At 44.4% G+C, this 23909-nt stretch overlaps 1 protein-coding gene across 1 annotated transcript; it reads right to left on the bottom strand.

The window, feature by feature from the left end:
* Positions 1-558: 558 nt before the first annotated feature.
* LOC146628779 (chondroitin sulfate proteoglycan 4-like) lies at positions 559-23515 on the bottom strand. The gene is made up of 22 exons (XM_085358075.1): positions 23452-23515; positions 20123-20286; positions 14263-15369; positions 13753-14163; positions 13560-13681; positions 12797-12905; positions 11380-12708; positions 11178-11270; positions 9578-10075; positions 9344-9472; positions 8687-8872; positions 8424-8606; positions 7428-7604; positions 7012-7210; positions 6804-6935; positions 5477-5655; positions 5178-5373; positions 4915-5086; positions 2952-3348; positions 2689-2841; positions 1832-2410; positions 559-1686 (listed from the first exon to the last, which is right to left on the bottom strand). Exons 1-22 carry the CDS (start codon positions 23513-23515, stop codon positions 559-561), a joined length of 7707 nt encoding a protein of 2568 aa, XP_085214201.1.
* Positions 23516-23909: the final 394 nt, after the last annotated feature.

Consider the following 23909-nt stretch of genomic DNA (forward strand, 5'->3'; position numbering starts at 1 on the left):
TACCAGTTATATGTGTGCTAACTCAAAATATAGCTGCTGTTAATGTGGTTCACATTAAATGAAATGAACCCCGGGCCACGTTTCACTTCCTCCTTCAGTATAAAATGTATTATTGCAACAACTCTTTGCTTTAAGGAAAATAAGATGTAATTTTCTTGAGAAGGACCCAGGGCAGTTTGTGTTCATTGCTTATAACTAGGAAATCTTTAAAAGAAAAGAAAAAGAAAAAAGGAAGAAGAGCTTTTTAAGCAATAATTTCCTCTGTCTTTACTCAGAAGAGTATTTCACATCTTAGAAACAAATGCTAAAAGTGGGTAACACCTCGCGGATTATGGGTATTTCAAGACAGTATTAATGGAACAAAGTCATATTTATTAGCAACGTAACTTAAATGTGATGGCCATTGCACATTTTACTGTCGTCTTTCCAAAAAGAACATGTTGGATGTGCCTTAGGTGACCATTGGTGTTCCCTGGAAAGCAGACACATATCTTATATATACACACACACACACTACAAACACACCTCTAAGGCACAGTTTTTTCAGCATTACTACCCTCAAACCCAGTACTGGCCCTCTTTTAGAGTTGGAGTCGGGGACCTAGATCTCACAGAGGTCCTGAATCCTGTAGTACGTGGAAGTGGATTGCTAGAAGTTTTATTATCTCTTTCATTACTGTTACAGCCTCTAATATTCCTATCACCACCAGCTAAATCAGCCTCAAATGGCCCCCAGAAGGTCATTCTAGGGGCCAGACTCCTCCGGGGACTTGTGGGCACCCTGGGAGAAGTTGGGCAGCTTGCAGAGCCGAGTGGGGTGACCATAACTGAGGGCATAGCCACACTCCGCTCTGGCCTGCCCAGATACGGGCTGTCCTCATTGGGAACCGGCACTGCAGCGAGTGCCTGGACAAGTCGAAGCCGAGCTTGTTTTTCCTTGCGATGGCGGAACACCAGGATCAAAACTATGAGTATTATAATGAGAAGCAAACAAGCTAGCAGCGGAAGGATAATGAGGAGGGGGTCCGACGCAGGACGAGGCAGAACCTCGACATGAATCAGCTGGGTGTCGGGAGGGTTCTCCGGACCGTGTTTCTCTGGGATGGAGGGAGTGTGGGGCTGGGGGGCATGGCTGTGACCTCCTCCTGCTCCCTCTACGCTGCTCTTTGACCTCCCTCCAGGACTCCCATTCCGTGTGTGGTTCCCCAGTCGGTTATGAGGCCTCAACTTGTGGTGTGTCCTGTTGTGGTGTGACAAAATGTGGGGGTGCAAACCCACAGTGACCTCACCGTGTGCTGTAGAGCCTCCTCGTCCACCTTCCCGTCCTGCTCTTCCGGCAGTTGTCCTGTTGTGTGCTGGTAGACGGGCTGTTGTGTGTTCGCGACCTATCTTGTCTATTTTATTGAAACCACCAGGACCGTGGCGCATCTGGTGATGAGGTAAGATGGTGAAGTGAAGCTCGCCCTTTGCTGGCTGGACGTTTCCAGACCTCACCAGGAAGCTGAAAGAGTCATTAAGAGGCGTGGCGGGAGCGTGGACTTGAGCTGTTGTGAGCGTGGATTCATTATTGTGGAGCTGGTTGTCGCTGTCACTAAGATTCTCCTCGATGGCAACTCGGCCTTGCACCACATCTCTGAATGTGAATGACTTCAGGACCTCTGACGCTCTGTTAGGATCATATGTTATCTACACAAACACACACACGAAAACACATAGCAGAGGAGAAAGTCAACAGCAAACCAGTCAGACACGCGACATACTGTAGTTTTATGACATTGCAGTTGGAGAAAGGGACCGTCTAACCCCGACTCATTACAACAAATGGCTTTACCTTGACTAGTTTTCCATGTTTTGGTGGAGAGAGAACCTCAAAGACCGGGTTGGCTCGGCTGATTCTCGCCAGCTCTGAGGCATCAATCATGGCTTTTCCCAGTTTCACAGCGATACCACTGGGGACTCGAACTGGCTCTCTCAGGTAGATCAGAGGCCGCACGGTCACTTTCACCGTTGCTGTTACATTTCCATAATTAATGCCAGGTGACGAGGCTGACACTGACATTTGAAAGGTGTCCTCGGACTCGCTGAGATCAGTCATGTGATAGACGACGCATCCAAACTGGAGGTCCTCGTGGCGGAATGTGGTGACCTCCTGGTCGTTAATAGCGATGCGTCCGTGGCGAGGGGGTGTGGTGACAGTGTAGGAGACAGTGGCCCGGCTCTGACCATTGGTTTGAGCTGCAAGCTGATTGGTTGTCAGGACCACCGCGGTCCGGCCTTGAATCAACGACAGGCCAGTGTTGTTCACAATGGACACCGAGGGCTTAATAACCTCCAAACTAAACAGCTTGTAGAGTGGACGGTGATGGCCGTCTGTTACGTTGAAGTAGAAAACTCCTGTTGAGGGGTCGCCCTAAGGGAGGAAACATTGAAAGGAAGAACAAAAGACACAATGCAGGAATTAGTAGTGGAAAAAACATAAACATGAACTTTATTCACTGCTTTGTTACCACAGAATAATGGCACCACTTAGCCAAAAATAAGGCATATTGAGCATTAACCATGTCCAGCACTTTTTAAATCTCTGCACAATCACAATTACAACAATGTAAGTCTGACGCTATTTTTTTTTTCTAAATACATAACACTGACACATGTTTAGGCTTCACTGCTGCAGTAAACCTTCTTCACCTGCTGTATAAAATGCAGCCGGCCGTGGTTGACGTCGTACTGGGTGAATGAGGTCACCGGCTCCGGTCTTTCCCCCAGCGTCAGGTAGCCATTGTTGGGCTTACTTATCACGAGGTAGTGCAGCTCCTCTGGAGGAGTATCATGGTCCTCCACCTCGACATGGAAAAAGTGAAGGATTAAGAAATGATGTAAAAGTTTTGTAGACGTAAAAATAAATTGCAGCTCTACCTAAATTTATACTTGTCCTTTTTGCACTTACTCACCTGAAGACTGCTGGGTCCAAGTACGACTCTCTCCCCCACTACCACCTTCATACTGGGAGCCCTACTTCTGATCAGTGGTGGCTGGTCATTGACTGGTGTTACTGTGATGTTGAACATCTCTGTCACTCCTGTGGTGTCTTTAACGTGATGATGAGAAACTGTGTCTAGTGATGAAAAGGGAGATGATGACGCAGAGTACAGAGAGGAAAAGGAGCTGGAAGAAGAGGAGGAGTCAGAGGAAAAAGCCGACAAGGATGATGAGGAGGAAGAAGAGGGGAGATCCAAAGGCGCCACCCAGGCCCGAAAAGTGAAGCTGTCACTTGTGGTCTCAGAGTCATCGTGGAAGTATGTGATGCCAAACTTGTTCAGGGTGACTTGTGAAAAATCTGGTTGGTTCCTGAGAAAAGACGATAACCCAAAAGCCATATTTGATACTTTTGTTCATATTTACATGGATGCATGTATTTATATATATAAATCAACACAAGAAGAGAATAATAAGTGGCGCTGAATGTTCTGCATTGTCTTTTAACTTGACAAGGCCGAGGCCTATTGACTTCTCCTAAGTGATCATGATTCACTATAAATTGTAATTTCTCTTTGCCAGCATAAAAAGGATTTGTTAGGCAGCAGTCACTGGACTCTGTGACAATGGAAAAATCCAAGGAACTCAATGAAGATCTAAGTAGAAGAACTGTAGCTTTACACAAGTTGGGAAGGTCACTTGCAAAAAATCCCCCAAACAAACAACAAAGAAACCCACCTACAAGCTGCCAATGGAGAGACGCCAAACTGTGTTTCATTGTTCTGGTAAGAGTGACAATAAAGATCTATCTTATCTTATCTTGCAGCCATTTCTAAAAAACTTCAAAGTTCAAGATGATCAGTTCAAACAACTGTATGTAAGTATAAGTTCTTTGGATGTGTCACTACTTTGCCAAGGTCTGGATGAATACCCAAACTGTCACCCTCAAATGAGAGGTAATTGGTTAAAATGTTCAGGAACCACCAAGACTCAAGCCTGACATGAATGGAAACTGCTGAATGCCGACGTCGCTGCCCACAATGAGACAGTTTGGACTAAGAAGGTGTAGAGCAAGAAAGAAGCCCCTGCTCAAAAATCAACACCTTCAAGTTCAACTAACATTTGCATCTGTTCACATGGACATGCCAAATGGCTTCTGGTAAAAGGTTTTATGGTTAAATGAGACAAAGACTGAGCTATTTGTCCAAGAGCTATGTGTGGAAGAGTAAAGGCTGGGCTTTGAAACCTATGATTATGGTGCCAACTATCAAGCATGGTAGCAGTAGCGTCACACTGCCAGTGGCAATGATATAATTGGACAAAGAGGATGGCATGATGAAGGAGGAACACCTACAAAGTATTCAAGTTCACCTCAAATCAATAGCTAGGGAGCTAAAACCTGGACGTGATTGGGTGGTTCTAACACGACAAATACACAAATACAGGATCCCAAACACCTCAAAACTGGTTTTAAAATTGATAAAGCAGGCTAACATTAAGGTTCTGGAATGACCTTCTCAAAGCCCCGACCTCAACCCGATTAAAATTTGTGGAAACCAAGGAATTTGAATGAACTTTACCAACTCTACCAAGAGGAGTGGTCAGATATTCAGTCAGAATTATACCAGAAGCTTGCTGATGGCTACCAGAAGCATCTGGCTGAGGTATAAAGGACATTTAACCCAATACAGGGGTGTATGTTCATGTTTAAGAGTATACATTTGACCCCATGTGGATTAGAGAAAATCCAAAATGATTTCAAATTAAAATTTTTATGGCCATGATATAGTATATGTAAACTAATCCCAGCTGTATAATGATATATATCTTTTATTGAATATATATATATTTACTTTTGCACTGTATATGGTATTACATTCCTTTGATTTTAATTTTGTTTTTCAGTTCATTTCATGACAAATAAGAGCAGCTATGTACCTGGTGAGATTGTGTCCTCGAATAGACAAAATCCCATAGCGAGGCAAAGAAATCACACGATACATGATGTGGTGGTCTTTCCGATGGGACTCTGGGATTTTTCCCAGGAGATTAGAGGCATCAAGCTTGGACCTGTCTATTGTCACCCTGCCTCCTTCAGCCACCACAGCACCTGAGTGATAAATACAGACATAAATGTAGTCACCCTTATATTATATTCTTCTTGCCACATGATATTTATTAGTTTGAAACATAGATAGTACCTGCATTGTTTATTAGTCTGGTCTTGTGCTGAGAGCTGTCATGATGTTCATTGGCTTGGTAGGAGATCAAGATGGTGAAGGTGTGTGGAGGAAGAGAAGCAGGAGGCAAAGACGCCGTGAAAGAAAAAGTGTCTGCAGCTGACCATCCCACTGACTCTGGCTTGTTCTGATCATACAGGATAACGCCATCATCCAACTAAGAGAGCCAAATAAATGAGGAGGGAAAAGAGAATTTCTTTCAGAAGTCAGTCCTCTTAGAAAAAGCGAACACTGACACATGGAGACACACACATCCCTACCATGCTCTGTGTAAAGGTGGAAACATTTCTTGTGGAGTTGTCCGGCATACGTCGGACCAGGCGGCCGAGTTTAGGAGGAGAGGTCACTGCAAAGACCACGGACTGGTTCCTCCTGATGTTGCCGTCAGCAATGTTAGTAACCGCCTGAAGCTCCTTGTCTGAGATTGGTGTCACAGAGCCTTCAGGATAAACAAAAAAAGTAATGCTAAGGAGTGAATCTACCGAGTTTAATGTATTAGTAGCAGGTGACGCCATGCGTCAACAATGCCAGAGTGTTTGGCCTTAACGTGACCAACATCTGCTGCTTTGCTGTACATTTCACTCAGGAGTAGTCTACACCTAATATGGGCCAGATGTCATGTGTGTTGTGGCATGAGCCCACACAATAACCCACGCCAAGCCCACCCCACACCTTTGTAGGGCGTGTTTAGTCTACAGACATCCTGTCACTGAGTCAAAGTGCCAAATGCAGCCAAGGTTCAAATATATTTGTCACCTGAGATCGAACATAACATTGTAAAACAAATATATCAAACAAAAATTTCATACTCGAATGTCTAACTGTGCTCATTCGTTCCTTTGACTGTCCATTGATTGTCAGCGGAAAAGTTGTAGCTAAGTAGTTCATATTGTTCTTAAAATAGCAACATAACCAAAAGAGAGATCAGGAGGAGATGTTTTACTTTTTCTTGAGCCACAAATTCTCTTTTCCCCCCAATAGTGCCACATTAGATCAAGTTCTTGCAGTTTTAACTGATGTGCTAGAAGCACTGTAACCGTTTAGCCTTTAACAGTAAATCTATATTCCCAGTTTCAACACCAATTTTCTCAACACGTTTTTTATAAACTGTTTTTTACTTGACTGCAAAATGTTGTAATTTTTCTCATCAAAGCAAGTAAAATAGTTGTGTGTGGTTATATATAAGAATAAATGCTGTACATATGAGTAGGTGTCACTGTACGCATGTGCTTTATAGGTTTTGGTGTGAACATAAGGCACTGTGGTTTAGAGTAGCGAGGCCACCCAGCGGCATTGCAGTGTATTACATCAGCGTGTCACTGTTGTGCCTTCAGAGCAGCCTTGATTCTTTGTGACACAGATTCACCACAGTGCTAGAAACATTTCTTAGAGATTTTTTTCTGAAAGTCCCGTTCCACCACATCTCAGAGGTGTTCTGCTGGATTGAGATGTGGTGACTGTGGAGTACAGAGGCCATTCAGAGGGTCTTTTTAACTTCAGGTCAAGATGTGACTTCAAAACCATCAGTCACTTTATTTATTTATCTAGTCATTTACTGATTTATTGAAGCTGGAAGAGCAGGTATACCTGGGTAGACTTCCATCGGGTGGTTTCTCTGCAGGGTGAGGATCAGAGAATGAGCAGTTGTGCTAAAGATCTGACGAGGAGCAAAGTTGAGGCCGTCATTCACTTGGAAATGAAAGCCACCCGACGGCGCCCCTGCAGACAGACAGAAACGTGGTCTACTCCTCTGCTGAATCAAAGGTCTTTTTAGAAAACAGAAACACATGCTTACCATTGTGCACAAACACCAGCTGCTTGCTTTCTATGTGACTTTGAGTGAAGTTCAGAATGTGTCTGGAGGGGGCGCTCTTCAAAGCCAAGTGGCCATTACTGGGTGGTGTCACTATGAACTCCAGCCCCTCAGGTGGAGTGTCAGTGTCCTCCGCACTGAGATCGCCTGTGGTTATCTCTGTAACAGAACCCACCCACACCTGAAGAGCAGAAAGGAAACACGACAAGTCAGCTTGGCTCAGCATGACTATAAAGAGATATAGATATATAGTTACATAGATACATTTTGTTTGTTTTAATATGCACTAATAAAAAAGCTCTTTCATGACTTTTTGATTTAAGTGTGTCTTTGAAATAATTTTAGCTGAAAATAATAATTGTGTTGACTCTTCTTATCAGTGTGTGGGCTTTTCCCACCTTCAGTCCGTGGTTGGTTGTAATCACTGGGGTCTCATCATTGACAGGTGTGATGTTGATGTGAACGGCGCACGGCAGGCTGTGTTTCCTGGTTTCTGTCTGGTTTGCCACAATGGTGAAGTTGTCTCTCAGGGTGTCACTGCCGTCGTGGATGTAGGAAATGTACTCCCGTTCCACCTAAAAACAGATGTTGTGTGGAAAATGGAACAAACGAATCCAATGAAATGATAGCTCACATCATAGTATGAAGCATTTTATCACAAAGATGAGCGCTACATTTAATTTAAGGAAAAATCTGCCAGGTATTGTTGTAGGGTGATTGTGCTCAAGGTCAGCAGGTCAACGGAAAGTGTATCTTTTGTATATTTCATGTTAGATTTTATTTGCAAAATACATGACCTGATCAGGGATGTTTGACCTGAGTATCAGCCATGAAGATTATACAAGTTTTGTGAACAGGTAGAACATGGGTATAAGAAGAAAACATCTATTTTTTTCCACTTATCCAATACAACGTCATGGTTGGAATAGAGCCAATCAATGCGACCATAGGGCAAGAGACGCAGGATAACCACTCACACCTACAGCCAATGTAAAATCACCAGTTAACCCTATATGCATGTCTTCGGACTGTGAGAGAGTATGAGAGGACTCAGACAAACATAAAGGTCTCACTGGCTAGTGGACAAACCCAGGATGTTCATGCTGACAGGCAATGGTGCCAACCACTGCAGCACCATGTCACCCATGAGATGAACCCATTAAATGACCAACTGTTCCTGTGTCCTAGTTTACTCCATTTGTGAGAAATTATTTAAAAAAAAGAGCCTATTAAATGTTTTCAAAGTTGTAACACATGGTTGTGTTGATTGCCCTTCTAGTAAAAAAGGGTCTTTTCCTGCTTTTTGATGCCTCTGAGATGAACACATGGAGTCTTTCAGTCTTTAAGAGCTACGTGTGTAATCAAACTTGGTTTTTGAGTGGGTTCGGTCAAACCTCAGTGTGTGTGAAAGCTGTGATAGGCATCCCTGGAATGCGGCTGTGCTCCAAATGTCCATGTCGTGGTGGATTGATGACCTGATACAGGAAGTTCATCCCAGAGAAGTGATGGCTGGCGACTTTAATGATGTCAGAGGTCAGCGGCATAGAAGACCCCTCATCTAGAGTCAAGTCGGACACCTAAACAAAAAATGTGTAGAAGAAAGTAGTGACTGACTGCTTTCTGGTTTGGTAAGTTGACCTCCGTTTGACCTTTTTACCTGCAGAGGAAGCAGGATTGGGATGATATCAATCTCCAGCCTGATAGGTCCAACCTTTGTCACCCCATTGGTTGCTTCCAACAGAACAGAATCATTGGTGCTTCCTGTGGTCTGCTGTTGATAGATGACCAAGCCCTGGTTCAAGTCCTCCTGGGTGAATGTGGGTGTTGACTGCTTTTTGATACCCTGCATGGAGGGAGAAAGTGAACAGACCCCTTGACTGCAGCCTCATTGTGAGGCCGAAATATCACAAATCACCTACTGATTAGAAGGTTGGTTCGATCCCTGGCTCCCCCAGTCTGCATGCCAAGTATCCTTGGGCAAGATACTAACCCCAAGTTGCTCTCCGATGCGTCCATCGGAGTGTAAAGGTGTGTGAATGTTATTAGAAAAAGCACTCCGTTTAGAGTCAGAGCATGGGAGAATGGGTGTGATTGGGTGAATGTGGCATGTTATATAGAGCGCTTTGAGTACTGCGGGAGAGTAGAAAATCACTATATAAGAATCAGTCCATTTACCAAACACTAAGTGTCAGTGACTTTGTTTCTCAGCTGTACTTGAGCTCCTTTAGATTGTGCCATGATGTTGCTTTTTGAGATCTCTTAGCCTACTTTGTCAGACAGTTTCCATTTAAATGCCTCTTATGGAGGTACCTACTTTATAGTGCTGTCTTCCATTCATGCGTTGATGCTTGTTGTCAGTGGACAACCTCTGAATGATGCCAACTGTGGGAAGACTGTGCACAGTAAAAACTATCTCTGAGGGCTGACTGTCTTCATGGACCACCTGGTTAAAAAAAGAAAATCACAAAAGTGATGCTGAATATGAAACTAAACATATTTTATAATCAGAGAATTTACCTGCATATGTGAGGATCTTGGTTTTGCTTACCTCTAAGTTGTCCCTGCTTATAGAGATATTCTGTCCCTCTTCCACCACCACTGGCCGGTTGTTTCTGACTGTTGGTGGCCTCTGATGACTCTCCAGGTAAATCTTTACCGAAACTCCAATGTCTAGATGTACCTCCCTCTTCCCTCTTTCCACCTGCCTCTCTGTGCTCCGTTCTCTAGCTCTTGCTGTCACATTAAAGCTATCCGACAACTTGTGGCTGCCATCATGGCGATATACCAGGCGCCCTGCTATCAAGTCTCGCTGGGTGAATATTGAAATTGCATCTGCGTCTGTTATAATCCCACTCTCTCTGTCAATAAAGCAGATCACGCCATGTTTAGGTGGGATGAAGACCTCAAACGTCACTTCGTGTGGGTCTCTGATGTCAAGGTTGCTGAAGACACTGAGGTTAACAGAGGTCAGGGTCGTGATCCCACCCTGCTGGACCATGATGCCTGTGTTGTTCTCCACCTGCAGGTAAGGATCCTGCGCCATCACCTGCACCCCACAGCAAAAAGAAGACCAATCATGCTAACATGAACTTCATTATTTTCACACTAAAGTGTCTTCTCAAATAAACGGTATGAATAGAAATGAAATAAATCACATCACATAGGAATTTATAGTGAGTGCCTAATCTGAATCTTTGCCAGATTTCTACTGCTTGGTTTACTCAGCTTTTTTATATTTGTGCCAGTCATGGGCCTAATGGTTCAATCACAGTGAATCACATGACTCGGAAAAAATCAATAGTTGCCCGAATCAATAGTTCAGATTGCAAGTAGGCAACTGGTTTCCCAGAGGAAGTGCCTTTGTAATTTTGCAGTTAAAAATAATTTCTGTTTAATGTAGATTTCTGTGCTTGCGAACAGAAACAGATTTGAAAATAGATTGTGTGCAATTGCCAAATTGAAACCAATTGTCAGAGATTTACAGTTAACAAACAGTCAGGTGAATAAACAACAATGAGACACTTGTGTAGGTTAACGTGCTGCACGGGTGAAAAGCTCAGAGCGAATCACCCCGAACTGCAGTATTCGTTTATTTTTATAGGTTACATCGTCAATATGCAAATATAATCACATTTCCTGTTACGCAGGTCCTGATGTCTGTCTGCATGCAAGCTGTGTGTGTGTGTGTCACAGAGTATGTGTGTTGCAGGTCAATTTCTAAGAATAATATAATGCAAGTCAACTTCTGCGGATATGTATTTCTGTACTGATCTCTTGTCAGCGTCACAGGGTCAGCTTCCTGTTTCAACAGAAAGCTGTGTCTGGTGAAATATGTATAACATAACATTTGAAGCATAATCAATTAAAACAATAAAAATTCCTTAACACCAATCAATTATAAACTGCTGGCAGACTGACTCAGTGTTATTGATGTTTTATCCCTGTCACTGTTGAAGTCAGCAACTGACTGCCAGTCACCGCAGACTTGGTCCTTGTCTTCAACACAACGATTTAATGGCAACAAGATCACATTGCACATGCTCGTAATAACTTTGTGGGCAACCAAGTTTCCTCAGCGTGACTGCAACATTACCCTTCCTGTCATTGTTATTAAACCAAAAAAACAAAACAAAAAAGAGAATAATCACCTCCAACAGCGTTGAAACATAATGCTTCCCATCAGATACGAAAAGCACAAAACGCCCAAAACTCACTCCTTTGTGGACAAACAGCACCTTTTTCTGAGATGAGAAAAAGCAGGAGGCCATCATGACCAACGATAAAAAAAAAAGCATTAGCAGGCTTTATAAAAAATATACAAACTATAAAAGATACCATTATTGCTCTTACCTGTTCGAGGTCTCGCTGTGTGAACTCATACAACTTGTGGCTAGGATCACTGGCCAGCACCAACTCTCCCATGGGGATCCCCCTCCGTGTGTACACCAACCAGCTGTCCTCGAAATCTGAGTCATCATCACGATAACGCAGGTCACTCAGCGTCACCAATCTCTGGCCCTCCCGTGCCACGTGGAAAACTTTATCCACAACCCTGAGGGGCCTCTGATCATTGACGAGCTGCACTGAGATGTTAAAGGTGTGCTGTTCTCCATTTCCGTCCTCTTTCTTGTTCGTGTGTTTGTGAGCTTTGTAAACCACTATCTGAAATGTGAAAGAATCCTGCTTAGTTTCGCTGTCGTCGTGAACGTACATGATCCTTTCCTCAGTTATATCCTGATTCGTGAACGCCATAATGTTGTCGTTAATTGAAGTTGAGTTGGAGAGGTTGATCCGCCTTATGTGCCCATGCCTGGGGCTCTCTATAATGTTGTAGAGGACCTCCCGGTTACTCGCTGTGTGAGTGAACAGAATATCTCTGGTGATTACTTTACTCCCTCCTTCCATGACTGAGAGACCTTTGCTTATCATAGTGACGGTGGTCGACTCGGCTTTGATGTTGATTCTGAAGTCGTAAGTTGTTGAGTTGGAGTGAGCTGAAAACACCTGGAAGCTGAACGTGTCTCTCGTGTCGTCATGTTGCCGGTTGATTAGCTCGTACCTTACCAAACCATCACTGATGTTCCTCTGGCTGAAGGTTGAGTTCCTTTGTAGGGCCTTGTTGTTGAGGAGAAGCTGACCTTTCTTGGGTACCGTTACCATCCTGAAATGGAGGTCACTCTCACTGAGCTTAACACCCTTAGAAATCACATGGAGGTCCTCGGGAGTGAGAACAGCAGCCTGAACGCCATTGAGCTCCATCTTACTCCGTGTGATCTTGAAGTGAATCCATCGTACCGTGATGGGGAAAACAGCCTCTTGTTTAGCCAGGGAACCGATACTGACTTTAAATTTAAAGTGGTCTGTGATGTTATTCTGCATCTGTAAGCCACGGTAGGTGCTGAGGTATCGAATCCGTTCTTTTTCCAGAAGTTTCTGGGAGAAAGAGGTCGCTGGCTTCCATTCGCCGCTTGAGTGTAACCTCTGGAGCTCGCCATATTGTGGGAACTCTGTAACATTATACCAGATTTCTACTGTGGGGTCAGCCACATTAACTTGTACTGCAAGGTGATTGGTGGTGATGACTGAAGCTTCGCCTTGGTTCACCTCCAGTCCGGTGTTGTTCACCAGTTTATCTTCGAGTGGCACGGTTATTATCCTCAAAACTACTGTGTTGCTTACCTGACAAAGGGAGAGGGAAGAGGCAAAATACCATCTGAGAGGATAAGACATAAGATGAGAAAAAAAGACAAGCTGCTATTTTACTCACCTTCTGCCCGTCACTAACCCTAAGAGCCAGCCTAGAAGTTGAGACCCCTGTGTGGATAAAGCTGATCTTACCCTCCTCTAGATCGTTTAGGGAGAACAAGTTGATGGGCCTGGAAGATAAGAAGGTGAAAACCTTGGAGGTCAAAACAAACAACAAAAAATGTTTTAGTTAAAAGTTGTAGAAAGATGAAAACTACGGGAAAAAATTAGAATAATACTGCTTACTAACTCAAATGACTTCATCCAAGACAAGTGGATGAAACAAATTGGTTCAATTCGTTTTTGTCACTTGGTGCAATGTCTGTGAAAAAATCCTACCAACAAACACTTTACCAGATGAGGGGCTTGGCCCAGCTTTGAAGAAATACTCTCCACATCTGGGCTCAGGAATTTTTGGAAGGACTCTTTAACACAAAATCCCATCATCAGAAAAACAAAATTTGGGAGACATGTTCTCAATAATCAGCACTGATATAATTTTAGTTTTGCCAGTTTGGTCAAATTTGTCAAGACACAAGAGAGAGTGCAAATGCAAGATGTGACTGAAGGGCAGGCTTTCAGCCTTAATGCAAGGGGTAACACAAAAGTATTACATTAACTGTTTAGGAATGACTTAAATGTTTATGTAATGCTGCAAAATATACTGATGTATAAAGTGACCACACTAATTATACACAAACAGCCACTTCCACAAAAGAGCTCAGTATCTGGATCTAAAAAGATTTGCAATGCCCCATTAAAGCTTTATAAGCCGTAACACCAACCTGCCAGGGTAATCCTGATGCTCAAGGTATCCAGCCTCAGTGTTGAGGTTTCCCAGGGAGCTGAAAACAAGCTCCTCAGGACTGCTGTCAGGGTCTAGCGCTCTCAGCACATCTGTAGTCAGCTGGGGGAATTGTGAATGCATTAATTTTGATCTTTGCACGTATAATTACTCAGACATTTTGCTGTACCTACCTGTCGTCTGGACTTCTCGAGTAGAGTAAAATAGTTTCCCTCTGGCAGGCTGAGCACAGGGGCATCGTTCACAGCACTGATGCTAATTTCGAACTGGTGCAGACGGTTGCCCTTGAGAAACACAGGAAGCTCCTTCTTATTGCTGGAGAAGACTGAAAATGTGAAGAAGTCACTCTGGTCCTCTGAGCCGCTGTGAACGTACATCACCCTGCCCTGCCAGAGGTCCAGCATACTGAACGTCCGGTCCTTCTCCTCAATTCCTATCGTGATGGTCCTCTCCTGGCCCTCGTCCAAAATCCTGTCGGGGTCTGGACTCAGGTCCAACCGGAGCTGGCCATGAACAGGCTGTTCCTCAACGCGGAACATAAACTGGGATGGATGAATGCCCAGTTTACGGAAGTCCAAATTCACCTGGCAAAGAGTCCAAAGAGAATTATATATCGGTGCTGCTTATTTTTATTTTCACAATTACTTAAAAAACACTAAACTCAAAAGACAGATCAGCACTACCTTTATGTGTTTTGGTTCAAGAGGTGCCCGGCCTCCCTCAGATACTTCTAGTTTCCTCAGCATCAGGAAGTTAGGGCTCCTCTTCGCGTTAGTCTGTGCAGTTGTGATATCAACCCCAGGAAGATCTGTTGGGCTGGTGAGACTTGCTCTCTGTGGAGCCTGCCCTGTCCTACAGCCAACAGTGACATCCTTGGTGACTGTGGCATGAGGTAGGCCTGTTTTTTGAGTGTTCACCCTGATTTCACTGAGGCAGCCTTTAAAGGAGCCTCCTCCTTCTCCTCCAGATGGAACAGAAATCAGTCGAGCTCGCCTTGCTTGTCCCCGAGCTGCTTCATCCAGCCCTCCTACGAAGAGAGGCCCCGTGAGCTGGAGGACCTGAATCTCTGGGCTCAGACTGGCCTTCACCAGCTCTTTGCCTACCTTCAGCTGAACACTGTGAGGCAACAAGTGAAGCTGGATGGTGTACCAGGTGTGGTTGCTGTTTACATTTGTTAAAGAATGCAGCTCAGTTTTACTCCCCTCTCCACCTCCTACCGAAGCTACCAGATGACCACGTACGATCTCAATGGCAACAAACCCTCCTTGATTGTCAGAGCTATAAAGGACAATGCCGTCTTCTTCTTCTTTTGCAGCAGGATGTAGTTCACATTCAAACACTCCCTCTTGAAGCACATCCCACGGTGGGAGTGACATGAACGCTTCTGAGCTGAAAAAACTGACAGGATCTTCTTCTGTTGCAGAAAACTGTGGACTACAGCCCAGAGATACCTCATGGACGGTCTTGTACCCAGAATGTGGCCTGAGACTGGACAGTAAGTCATGTTGATTGAAGACGACTTCGTCCATGCAACCTCTAAACCCAGAGGAGATGTTGTGAAGATAGAGATGTTTTAATCCAGCTGTCCCGCCAACAAGGAGTCCATCCTCCACACCGAGCTCCAGATCTGGTCCCTGTATTTGTAGGCCGGTGTGGGAGTTCTGGTCCACAGTCATAGTGATATTATGGCGGGTGTGGGTGAGATCCACAGTGTGCCACGCCAGGTCACTGAGATGGATGCCCTTTTCTGAGTGCAACGAATGCTCACCTGAGCCCAGATCAAGACGCACCTGAGGATTAAGGGGGAAGGTGAAAAAGGAAAAAGTTCATAAACTCAAAAAAGTTGCAAGGAAAGCCGAAATATCACACATCACATGTTAAATACAGTGGGGCAAAAAAGTATTTAGTCAGCCACCGATTGTGCAAGTTCCCCCACCTAAAATGATGACAGAGGTCAGTAATTTGCACCAGAGGTACACTTCAACTGTGAGAGACAGAATGTGAAAAAAAAATCCATGAATCCACATGGTAGGATTTGTAAAGAATTTATTCGTGAATCAGGGTGGAAAATAAGTATTTGGTCAATAACAAAAATACAACTCAATACTTTGTAACATAACCATCCATCCATCCATCCATCCATCGTCATCGGCTTTGTCCGGGGTCGGGTCGCGGGGGCAGCAGCCTAAGCAAAGAGGCCCAGACCTCCCTCTCCCCAGCCACCTCCTCCAGCTTGTCCGGGGGAATACCAAGGCGTTCCCAGGCCAGCCGAGAGATATAATCTCTCCAGCGTGTCCTGGGTCTGCCCCGGGGCCTCCTCCCGGTGGGACATGCCTGGAACACCTCACCCAGGAGGCGCCCAGGGGGCATCCTTGTCAGATGCCCGAACCACCTCAGCTGGCTCCTTTCGATGTGGAGCAGCAGCTGCTCTACTCTGAGCCCCTCCCGGATGGCCGAACTTCTCACCCTATCTCTAAGGGAGAGGCCAGCCACCCTTCGGAGGAAGCTCATTTCTGCCGCTTGTATCCGCGATCTCGTTCTTTCGGTCACTACCCACAGCTCGTGGCCATAGGTGAGGGTAGGGACGTAGATCGACCGGTAAATTGAGAGCTTCGCTTTTACACTCAGCTCCCTCTTCACCACGACGGACCGGTGCAACGTCCACATTATTGCAGCTGCAGCCCCAATCCGTCTGTCGATCTCCGGCTCCCTTCTCCCATCACTCGCGAACAAGACCCCGAGATACTTGAACTCCTCCACTTGGGGCAGGAACTCATCCCCGACCCGGAGTGGGCACTCCACCCTTTTCCGGCTGAGAACCATGGCCTCGGATTTGGAGGTGCTGATCCTCATTCCCGCTGCTTCACACTCGGCTGCGAACCGTTCCAGTGCGAGCTGGAGGCCTTCACCCGATGAAGCCAACAGAACCACATCATCTGCAAAAATCAGAGATGAGATTCTGAGGCCACCAAAGCGAAAGCCCTCCGCCACTTGGCTGCGCCTAGAAATCCTGTCCATAAAAATTATGAACAGAACCGGAGACAAAGGGCAGCCCTGGCGAAGCCCATCATCCACCGGGAACGAGTCCGACTTATTGCCGGCAATGCGAAGCAAGCTCTTGCAACGGTTGTATAGGGATCGAATGGCCCGTAGCAATGGGCCAGACACCCCATATTCCCGCAACACCTCCCACAGGACACCCCGAGGGACACGGTCGAATGCCTTCTCCAAGTCCACAAAACACATGTAGACTGGTTGGGCAAACTCCCATGCACCCTCAAGTATCCTGGAGAGGATAAAGAGCTGGTCCAGTGTTCCGCGACCAGGACGAAAACCGCATTGTTCCTCCTGTATCCGAGGTTCGACTAACGGACGAACTCTCCTTTCCAGCACCCTGGCATAGACTTTCCCAGGGGGGCTGAGGAGTGTGATCCCCCTGTAGTTGGAACACACCCTCCGGTCCCCTTTCTTAAAGATGGGGACCACCACCCCGGTCTGCCAGTCCACAGGTACTGCCCCTGATCTCCACGCAACATTGCAGAGGCGTGTCAACCAGGACAGCCCTACAACGTCCAGAGCCTTCAGGAACTCGGGGCGGACCTCATCAACACCAGGGGCTCTGCCACCAAGGAGTTGTTTAACTGCCTCAGTGACCTCGCCCCCGGAAATTGGCGGGTCATTCCCCTCATCCCCAGACTCTGCTTCCTCCTCGGAAGACGTGTCAGTGGGATTAAGGAGGTCCTCGAAGTATTCCTTCCACCGCCTGACAATTTTCTCAGTCGACGTCAGCAGCGCTCCGCCAGCACTATACACAGTGCAGGTAGAGCACCGCTTTCCCCTCCTGAGACGTCTGACGGTTTGCCAGAATCTCTTCGAGGCAGTCCGAAAGTCTTTTTCCATGGCCTCTCCGAACTCCTCCCACACCCGAGTTTTTGCTTCAGCCACTGCCCGAGCCGCATTCCGCTTGGCCTGTCGATACCTGTCGGCTGCCTCCGGAGTCCCACAGGCTAACCAAGCCCGATAGGACTCCTTCTTCAGCCTGGTGGCTCCCTTCACCTCTGGTGTCCACCATTTGGTTCGGGGATTACCACCACGGCAGGCACCCACCACCTTGCGGCCGCAGCTCAATGCAGCAGCTTCGGCAATGGAGACGCTGAACATGGTCCATTCGGACTCAATGTCCCCAGTCTCCCTCGGAATGCTGTTGAAGCTCTGCCGGAGGTGTGCGTTGAAGATCTCGCGGACTGGGGCCTCTGCTAGACGTTCCCAGCACACCCTCACTACGCGTTTAGGTGCACCAGGTCTGTCCAGCGTCCTCCCCCGCCACCTGATCCAACTCACCACCAGGTGGTGATCAGTTGACAGCTCAGCCCCTCTCTTTACCCGAGTGTCCAGAACATATGGTCGCAGGTCTGCTGATACGATTACAAAATCGATCATCGACCTACGGCCTAGAGCGTCCTGGTGCCATGTGCACTTATGGACACTCTTATGTTCGAACAGGGTGTTCGTTATGGCCAAACTGTGGTTAGCACAGAAGTCAAATAACAGAGCACCGCTCGGGTTCAGATCAGGGAGGCCGTTCCTCCCAATCATGCCCCTCCAGGTCTCGCTGTCATTACCCACGTGAGCATTGAAGTCTCCCAGCAGGACAACAGAGTCTCCAGGTGGAGCATGTAACATAACCTTTGTTGGCAATAACAGAGGTCAAACGTTTACTATAGGTCTTTACCAGGTTTGGACACACAGTAGCTGGTATTTTGGCCCATTCCTCCATGCAGATCTTCTCGAGAGCAGTGATGTTTTGGGGCTGTCGCCAAGCAACACGGACTTTCAACTCCCGCCACAGATTTTCTATGGGGTTGAGGTCTGGAGACCGACTAGGCCACTCCAGGACTTTCAAATGCTTCTTACGGAGCCACTCCTTTGTTGCCCGGGCGGTGTGTTTTGGATCATTGTCATGTTGGAAGACCCAGCCTCGTTTCATCTTCAAAGTTCTCACTGATGGAAGGAGGTTTTGGCTCAAAATCTCACGATACATGGCCCCATTCATTCTGTCCTTAACACGGATCAGTCGTCCTGTCCCCTTGGCAGAAAAACAGCCCCATAGCATGATGTTTCCACCCCCATGCTTCACAGTAGGTATGGTGTTCTTGGGATGCAACTCAGTATTCTTCTTCCTCCAAACACGACGAGTTGAGTTTATACCAAAAAGTTCTACTTTGGTTTCATCTGACCACATGACATTCTCCCAATCCTCTGCTGTATCATCCATGTGCTCTCTGGCAAACTTCAGACGGGCCTGGACATGCACTGGCTTCAGCAGCGGAACACGTCTGGCACTGCGGGATTTGATTCCCTGCCGTTGTAGTGTGTTACTGATGGTGACCTTTGTTACTTTGGTCCCAGCTCTCTGCAGGTCATTCACCAGGTCCCCCCGTGTGGTTCTGGGATCTTTGCTCACCGTTCTCATGATCATTTTGACCCCACGGGATGAGATCTTGTGTGGAGCCCCAGATCGAGGGAGATTATCAATGGTCTTGTATGTCTTCCATTTTCTGATGATTGCTCCCACAGTTGATTTTTTCACACCAAGCTGCTTGCCTATTGTAGATTCGCTCTTCCCAGTCTGGTGCAGGTCTACAATACTTTTCCTGGTGTCCTTCGAAAGCTCTTTGGTCTTGGCCATGGCGGAGTTTGGAGTCTGACTGTTTGAGGCTGTGGACAGGTGTCTTTTATACAGATGATGAGTTCAAACAGGTGCCATTCATACAGGTAACGAGTGGGGGACAGAAAAGCGTCTTACAGAAGACGTTACAGGTCTGTGAGAGCCAGAGATTTTCCATGTTTGAGGTGACCAAATACTTATTTTCCACCCTAATTTACGAATAAATTCTTTACAAATCCTACCATGTGAATTCATGGATTTTTTTTTCACATTCTGACTCTCACAGTTGAAGTGTACCTCTGGTGCAAATTACTGACCTCTGTCATCATTTTAAGTGGGGGAACTTGCACAATCGGTGGCTGACTAAATACTTTTTTGCCCCACTGTATGTGTGTACATAAAAAACAAAATGAAGAAAATGAAGGCTTTTCCACAAATAGAAATGCAACTGAGATCTCTCTAACAGCACCAGTGACTTGTACTTGGTATTTTTATTAAGCTATTGTGGTTTTCTGTCTTAACCTCACTCGTGTATGAACTTGTCTGGAATTAAAGCAGTGCCGGGGGGGTTACTTTTCCCCCCACTCGCTGAGCAATTTGACGCCAAGATTTCTGGGTTTAATCTTCTGGCTGGTCTTCTTCTGGATAGTAAATTCCAGCATATTTAATGAGCTAAAATGGCCCGAGGGACAATTTTTACCCTTTTTTCCCTTTTTTTACGTCGGCCCCTGGACAGTTTTCACTAATCCGTAGCCATTTTATTGAAATGGATATAGCCTTTATCTTACCTTGTCTCACAGTGATACACTTTGTCTCACATTTTTTGTGTCTTTGAGATAAAGAAGATTAGTTTCTTCTGTGTTATAACCTCCTACCTGCAGGTACCCAGAGATCAGCTCCAGAAGCATGAAGTCTGTGTGTCCTGCTGCCAAAAGCAGCAGCCCTGACTGACTGGAGGTTCGAAATCGAACATGGATTAACGTCTGTATGGACGTCTCAACTGTCCGCAGGTAGATGTAGCCATCTCCGTAGAATGAAACTGCAGCAGTGCAACAACAACAACAAAAAAGACAGATATAAATTGAAGCCTGAGCTGTCACGAAATCACTAAAACATCGTGTAGTTAATCAAAGATGCTCTGACAGCCATGTTTCAGGATTAAGCTTAATTTCATTTGCTACCATACAGGAAGCCCTCATAGCGATCTGGTGGTGATTATAGACCTTCTACCAGGAAAAAACTCTTCCATTAACCTGCATTGACTGATCTGTCACTATGTGCACTCTGTACCTGCTATCTGAAGTCAATTAATGACAACTAATGCATTCTGTAGGGGTTCATTAGACGTCATTAGACCCCACCATTGACCCAGATGACGCAGATTGGTCTTTTAGTTCAAAATACATACCATTAACTTCAATGGGAAACTATGGGAAAAATATACATTAGAAGGAGTTTTAATCAAGGCAATATGTGCACTATATTGCATGACAGATGTCAAAAAGACAAAGTGAGGCATGACTGTGGCTTAGTAAATCTGTACTTATACAGCAGAGCACATGCTAGGATTTTCACATTTTAGCATGATAGCATGATTATATTTGCACTAAACACAGTAAAGCATAGTGTTAAAGCAGAAGTTCATCTTTTTAAAAGGCATCACAGTATTTTCTAATGATAAAAACCATCTCCGTGGCCATTCATACTACACCAAAGTTATTATAGATAAATTAAATGACAGTAAAAGGAAAAAAAAAGATTTTCCAAAGAAATTCCTGGTTTTTTTTGTTTTTTGAGGTTTTTGTTTTTTGAGGTTTTTATTTACTTATTTTTTAATAATTTCTAAATAGTTATTTCTGTGAATGACAAAAACTGCTTTATAATTACAAGACAGTCCATGCAATACACTATTTTGTAATTTTACCCACAATTTTAAACATTTGTTTCTTACAGTTTAAACCCAAACAGTTGTGGTGGCAGATCTCTTTCAATTACAACATCAGCATTTTATATAGATCATATATAAAGTATTTGATATTCATGAGCCATGAATTAGTGCTGACAAAAATTCAAGAAGCATTTCCATTACTTCTGTTTTTATTCACCTGTAGTCCAATGATCTTTATAATTAAATACAGAGGATGCTTGCCCGTCTCTGGCTTTATAAGCATGTAATTACAGCATACTTTTATCTATCAATGAGGCCAGCATATCTACCACTAACTATAAATGAGCACCAAAAAAGTACGAGTGTCTTTAGCATCATCGATTTGATCTACAAAGCAGCGACACGCTCTCTGACTGTCCATTTGTGCAAACTGTGACGTTCAATGGATAGAGGTCAGAGCCATGTGTCTGGATGCATGCAGCTGCAGTTTGGTGACACTAAAAATGATTCAAAGCTCTGTAAAAGCAGACAGCACAACACTGCAGAGGCAGTGACCACAAAATGGAAATAAAGGGACAATTTATATGACAAAAAAGGGTGGCAAAAAAATCAATGCATTTTAAAGGTGAATTAAAGTTTGTTTGTTTCCACATCGCACAGGAAAAATATTAACAATCCAGGCCTGTATAATCTTAACTATTAATTAGTTAAGATTAACAAATCTATTAGACTACCTGTCATAACAACAAATCTATCAAAACTTTGTTTAAACTTATAACTTGTGTTTATTAAGCAAATAAACTAATTTCACTTTTTATAGGCAAATTTGAGCTGACACACTGGAATTCTTAGAAAAGTCAAAAATTGATCAAGCACAACATTCAACCACTAAAATGAATTTGTTTCTGTTACAGCAATACAAGTAAAAACTGTAATTTGGTATCTAAATTTGAAAAAATAATAAGAATGCTCTTCACTATTTCTTTCAACTTTTTTGTAAAATGTTTGAAAAAAACAATAATTATATTTTACTGGTGGACTAACAGTTACAGACACATTCAAAAATGATTTTGGTGAGTGCTAATGCTAATGTTAATTTAGGCATAAATCTTACTCTGGGTGGTGGTCTATTAACTTTGTTAAGACGTGTATTTGGTCTCTAAACATATTTTTGTGCTTTTGGTTACACATCTAACATTTAGGTGTTTTTGCGCGTGCTTCCTGTAAATAACTTTAACACAGAATTTATTTTTTTCATGTATATTTTGTAAATGTAGGGAAATTGTAATGTTGGTACAAAATTTTAGAATGAGAAAAAGTATTTACATTTATGTGTCTGCACTGTAACATATGTCACAGTGGCTTAATATTTTTTTCTTAAAATCCCTTCTTATCTCTGAGTGGGAAAACTTTGCTATGAAAGCTTTTATTGACTATACGTGCTGCAGTGTGAAGTACTCAGTCAGCAGACTGGCCCAGCATGCTGCTCTGCATAAAGCCTATAAGCCCGCTGTCAGTATAACCCACGTCTGTCCATGCATCCCTAATCTGCCTCTATGATAGCAGTGAACATTGGATTATTAATAATCTTCCTACACTCGCAGACATCTCCAATGTGAATGCAAGTCACTTATGTGCTCTGACAAGCAGGTGTGGTACAGAGACATGTGTAACTGCCCGAGGCAAAGCTGGTGACCATTAGAAAGTTTTGCACGCATACAAAAACTTTCCAAATGTTGTTAAGTGTTTATATTTAAGTGGCAGATACCTGTAGTGGAGAAAATGACATATTGTTTTCTTGGACAAAGAAATGCATTGCAGAGAAGAGCTTAAGAGTTAAGATCAAAGCTGTATTTGCGAGGATTACCACCACCAAAAATGTAAAATTCCTGGCATCAGCTCAACTAACCATGTTGCCGCAAATTCATAAGGGCAAGCATTCTCCCCCAAATATAATCCATCATAATGCCATATGTCACCAGTCTGCAATGTTAGACAGGATTAGATAATAAGCAACCAACTGCCAGATCCATTTGAAGTAAATCAAAGGTTGTAAAAAAAATAAACAGGCCTAAATAACACCAGCAAAACCTTCTTTTGTCTCTATAATGATGGAAATCATTTCAGCGCAGCAGTAATGTATAAAATACACGCCAAGAACCCTTAAGAATTATTTTTCACATGCATCTAAAGGTGAAAGTTTTCTCACGTTGCTATAATGTATCACGTTGCTATAATGTATTGAAACAAATGCCAGGTTTAACTTTTACATCTAGTTTAAGACAAGGAGTATTTTTTTCCTCTGCAGGAACCTACCTCCATAAACGTGTCCGGTGGAGACCAGCAGCAGCAGAAAAACATCAGCCAAAACACTCCCCATGGTTATGTAGGCTCCTAAAATCTATTTTGCATCTTGGTTAAGCGAAACATCTGGATGCATGACTATGCAGCCGATTATCTTTACTGCCCATGTCACTCCCAACACTGACAACGTCAGGACAATCTCTTCATGCTCTGCTGCTGGCCTTGGATTACAGACTTGGCTCCAAAAAAAAACAAAAAAAAAACAAAAAACCATACCTGTGTCTGTGAGCAGAGCGCAGAGAGGTGGAGCTCCACCCTCGGATCCTCCCCTCAAATTCAGGAGACCTGTGTGTGTAAGTATCAGTCGGGAACACAAGGGGGAGTTGTTGCAGCATATGGAGACAGAGATGGAGGGGGGAAATGAGAAGGTACTTTCAGAAGATGGGGCAACCTCAAGAGCCGAAAAATGA

The sequence above is a fragment of the Diplotaxodon limnothrissa genome, linkage group LG7 (assembly GCF_057381915.1).
Source record: "Diplotaxodon limnothrissa isolate DT_005_m linkage group LG7, D_limnothrissa_male_GT1.1, whole genome shotgun sequence".
Lineage (NCBI taxonomy): Eukaryota > Metazoa > Chordata > Actinopteri > Cichliformes > Cichlidae > Diplotaxodon > Diplotaxodon limnothrissa.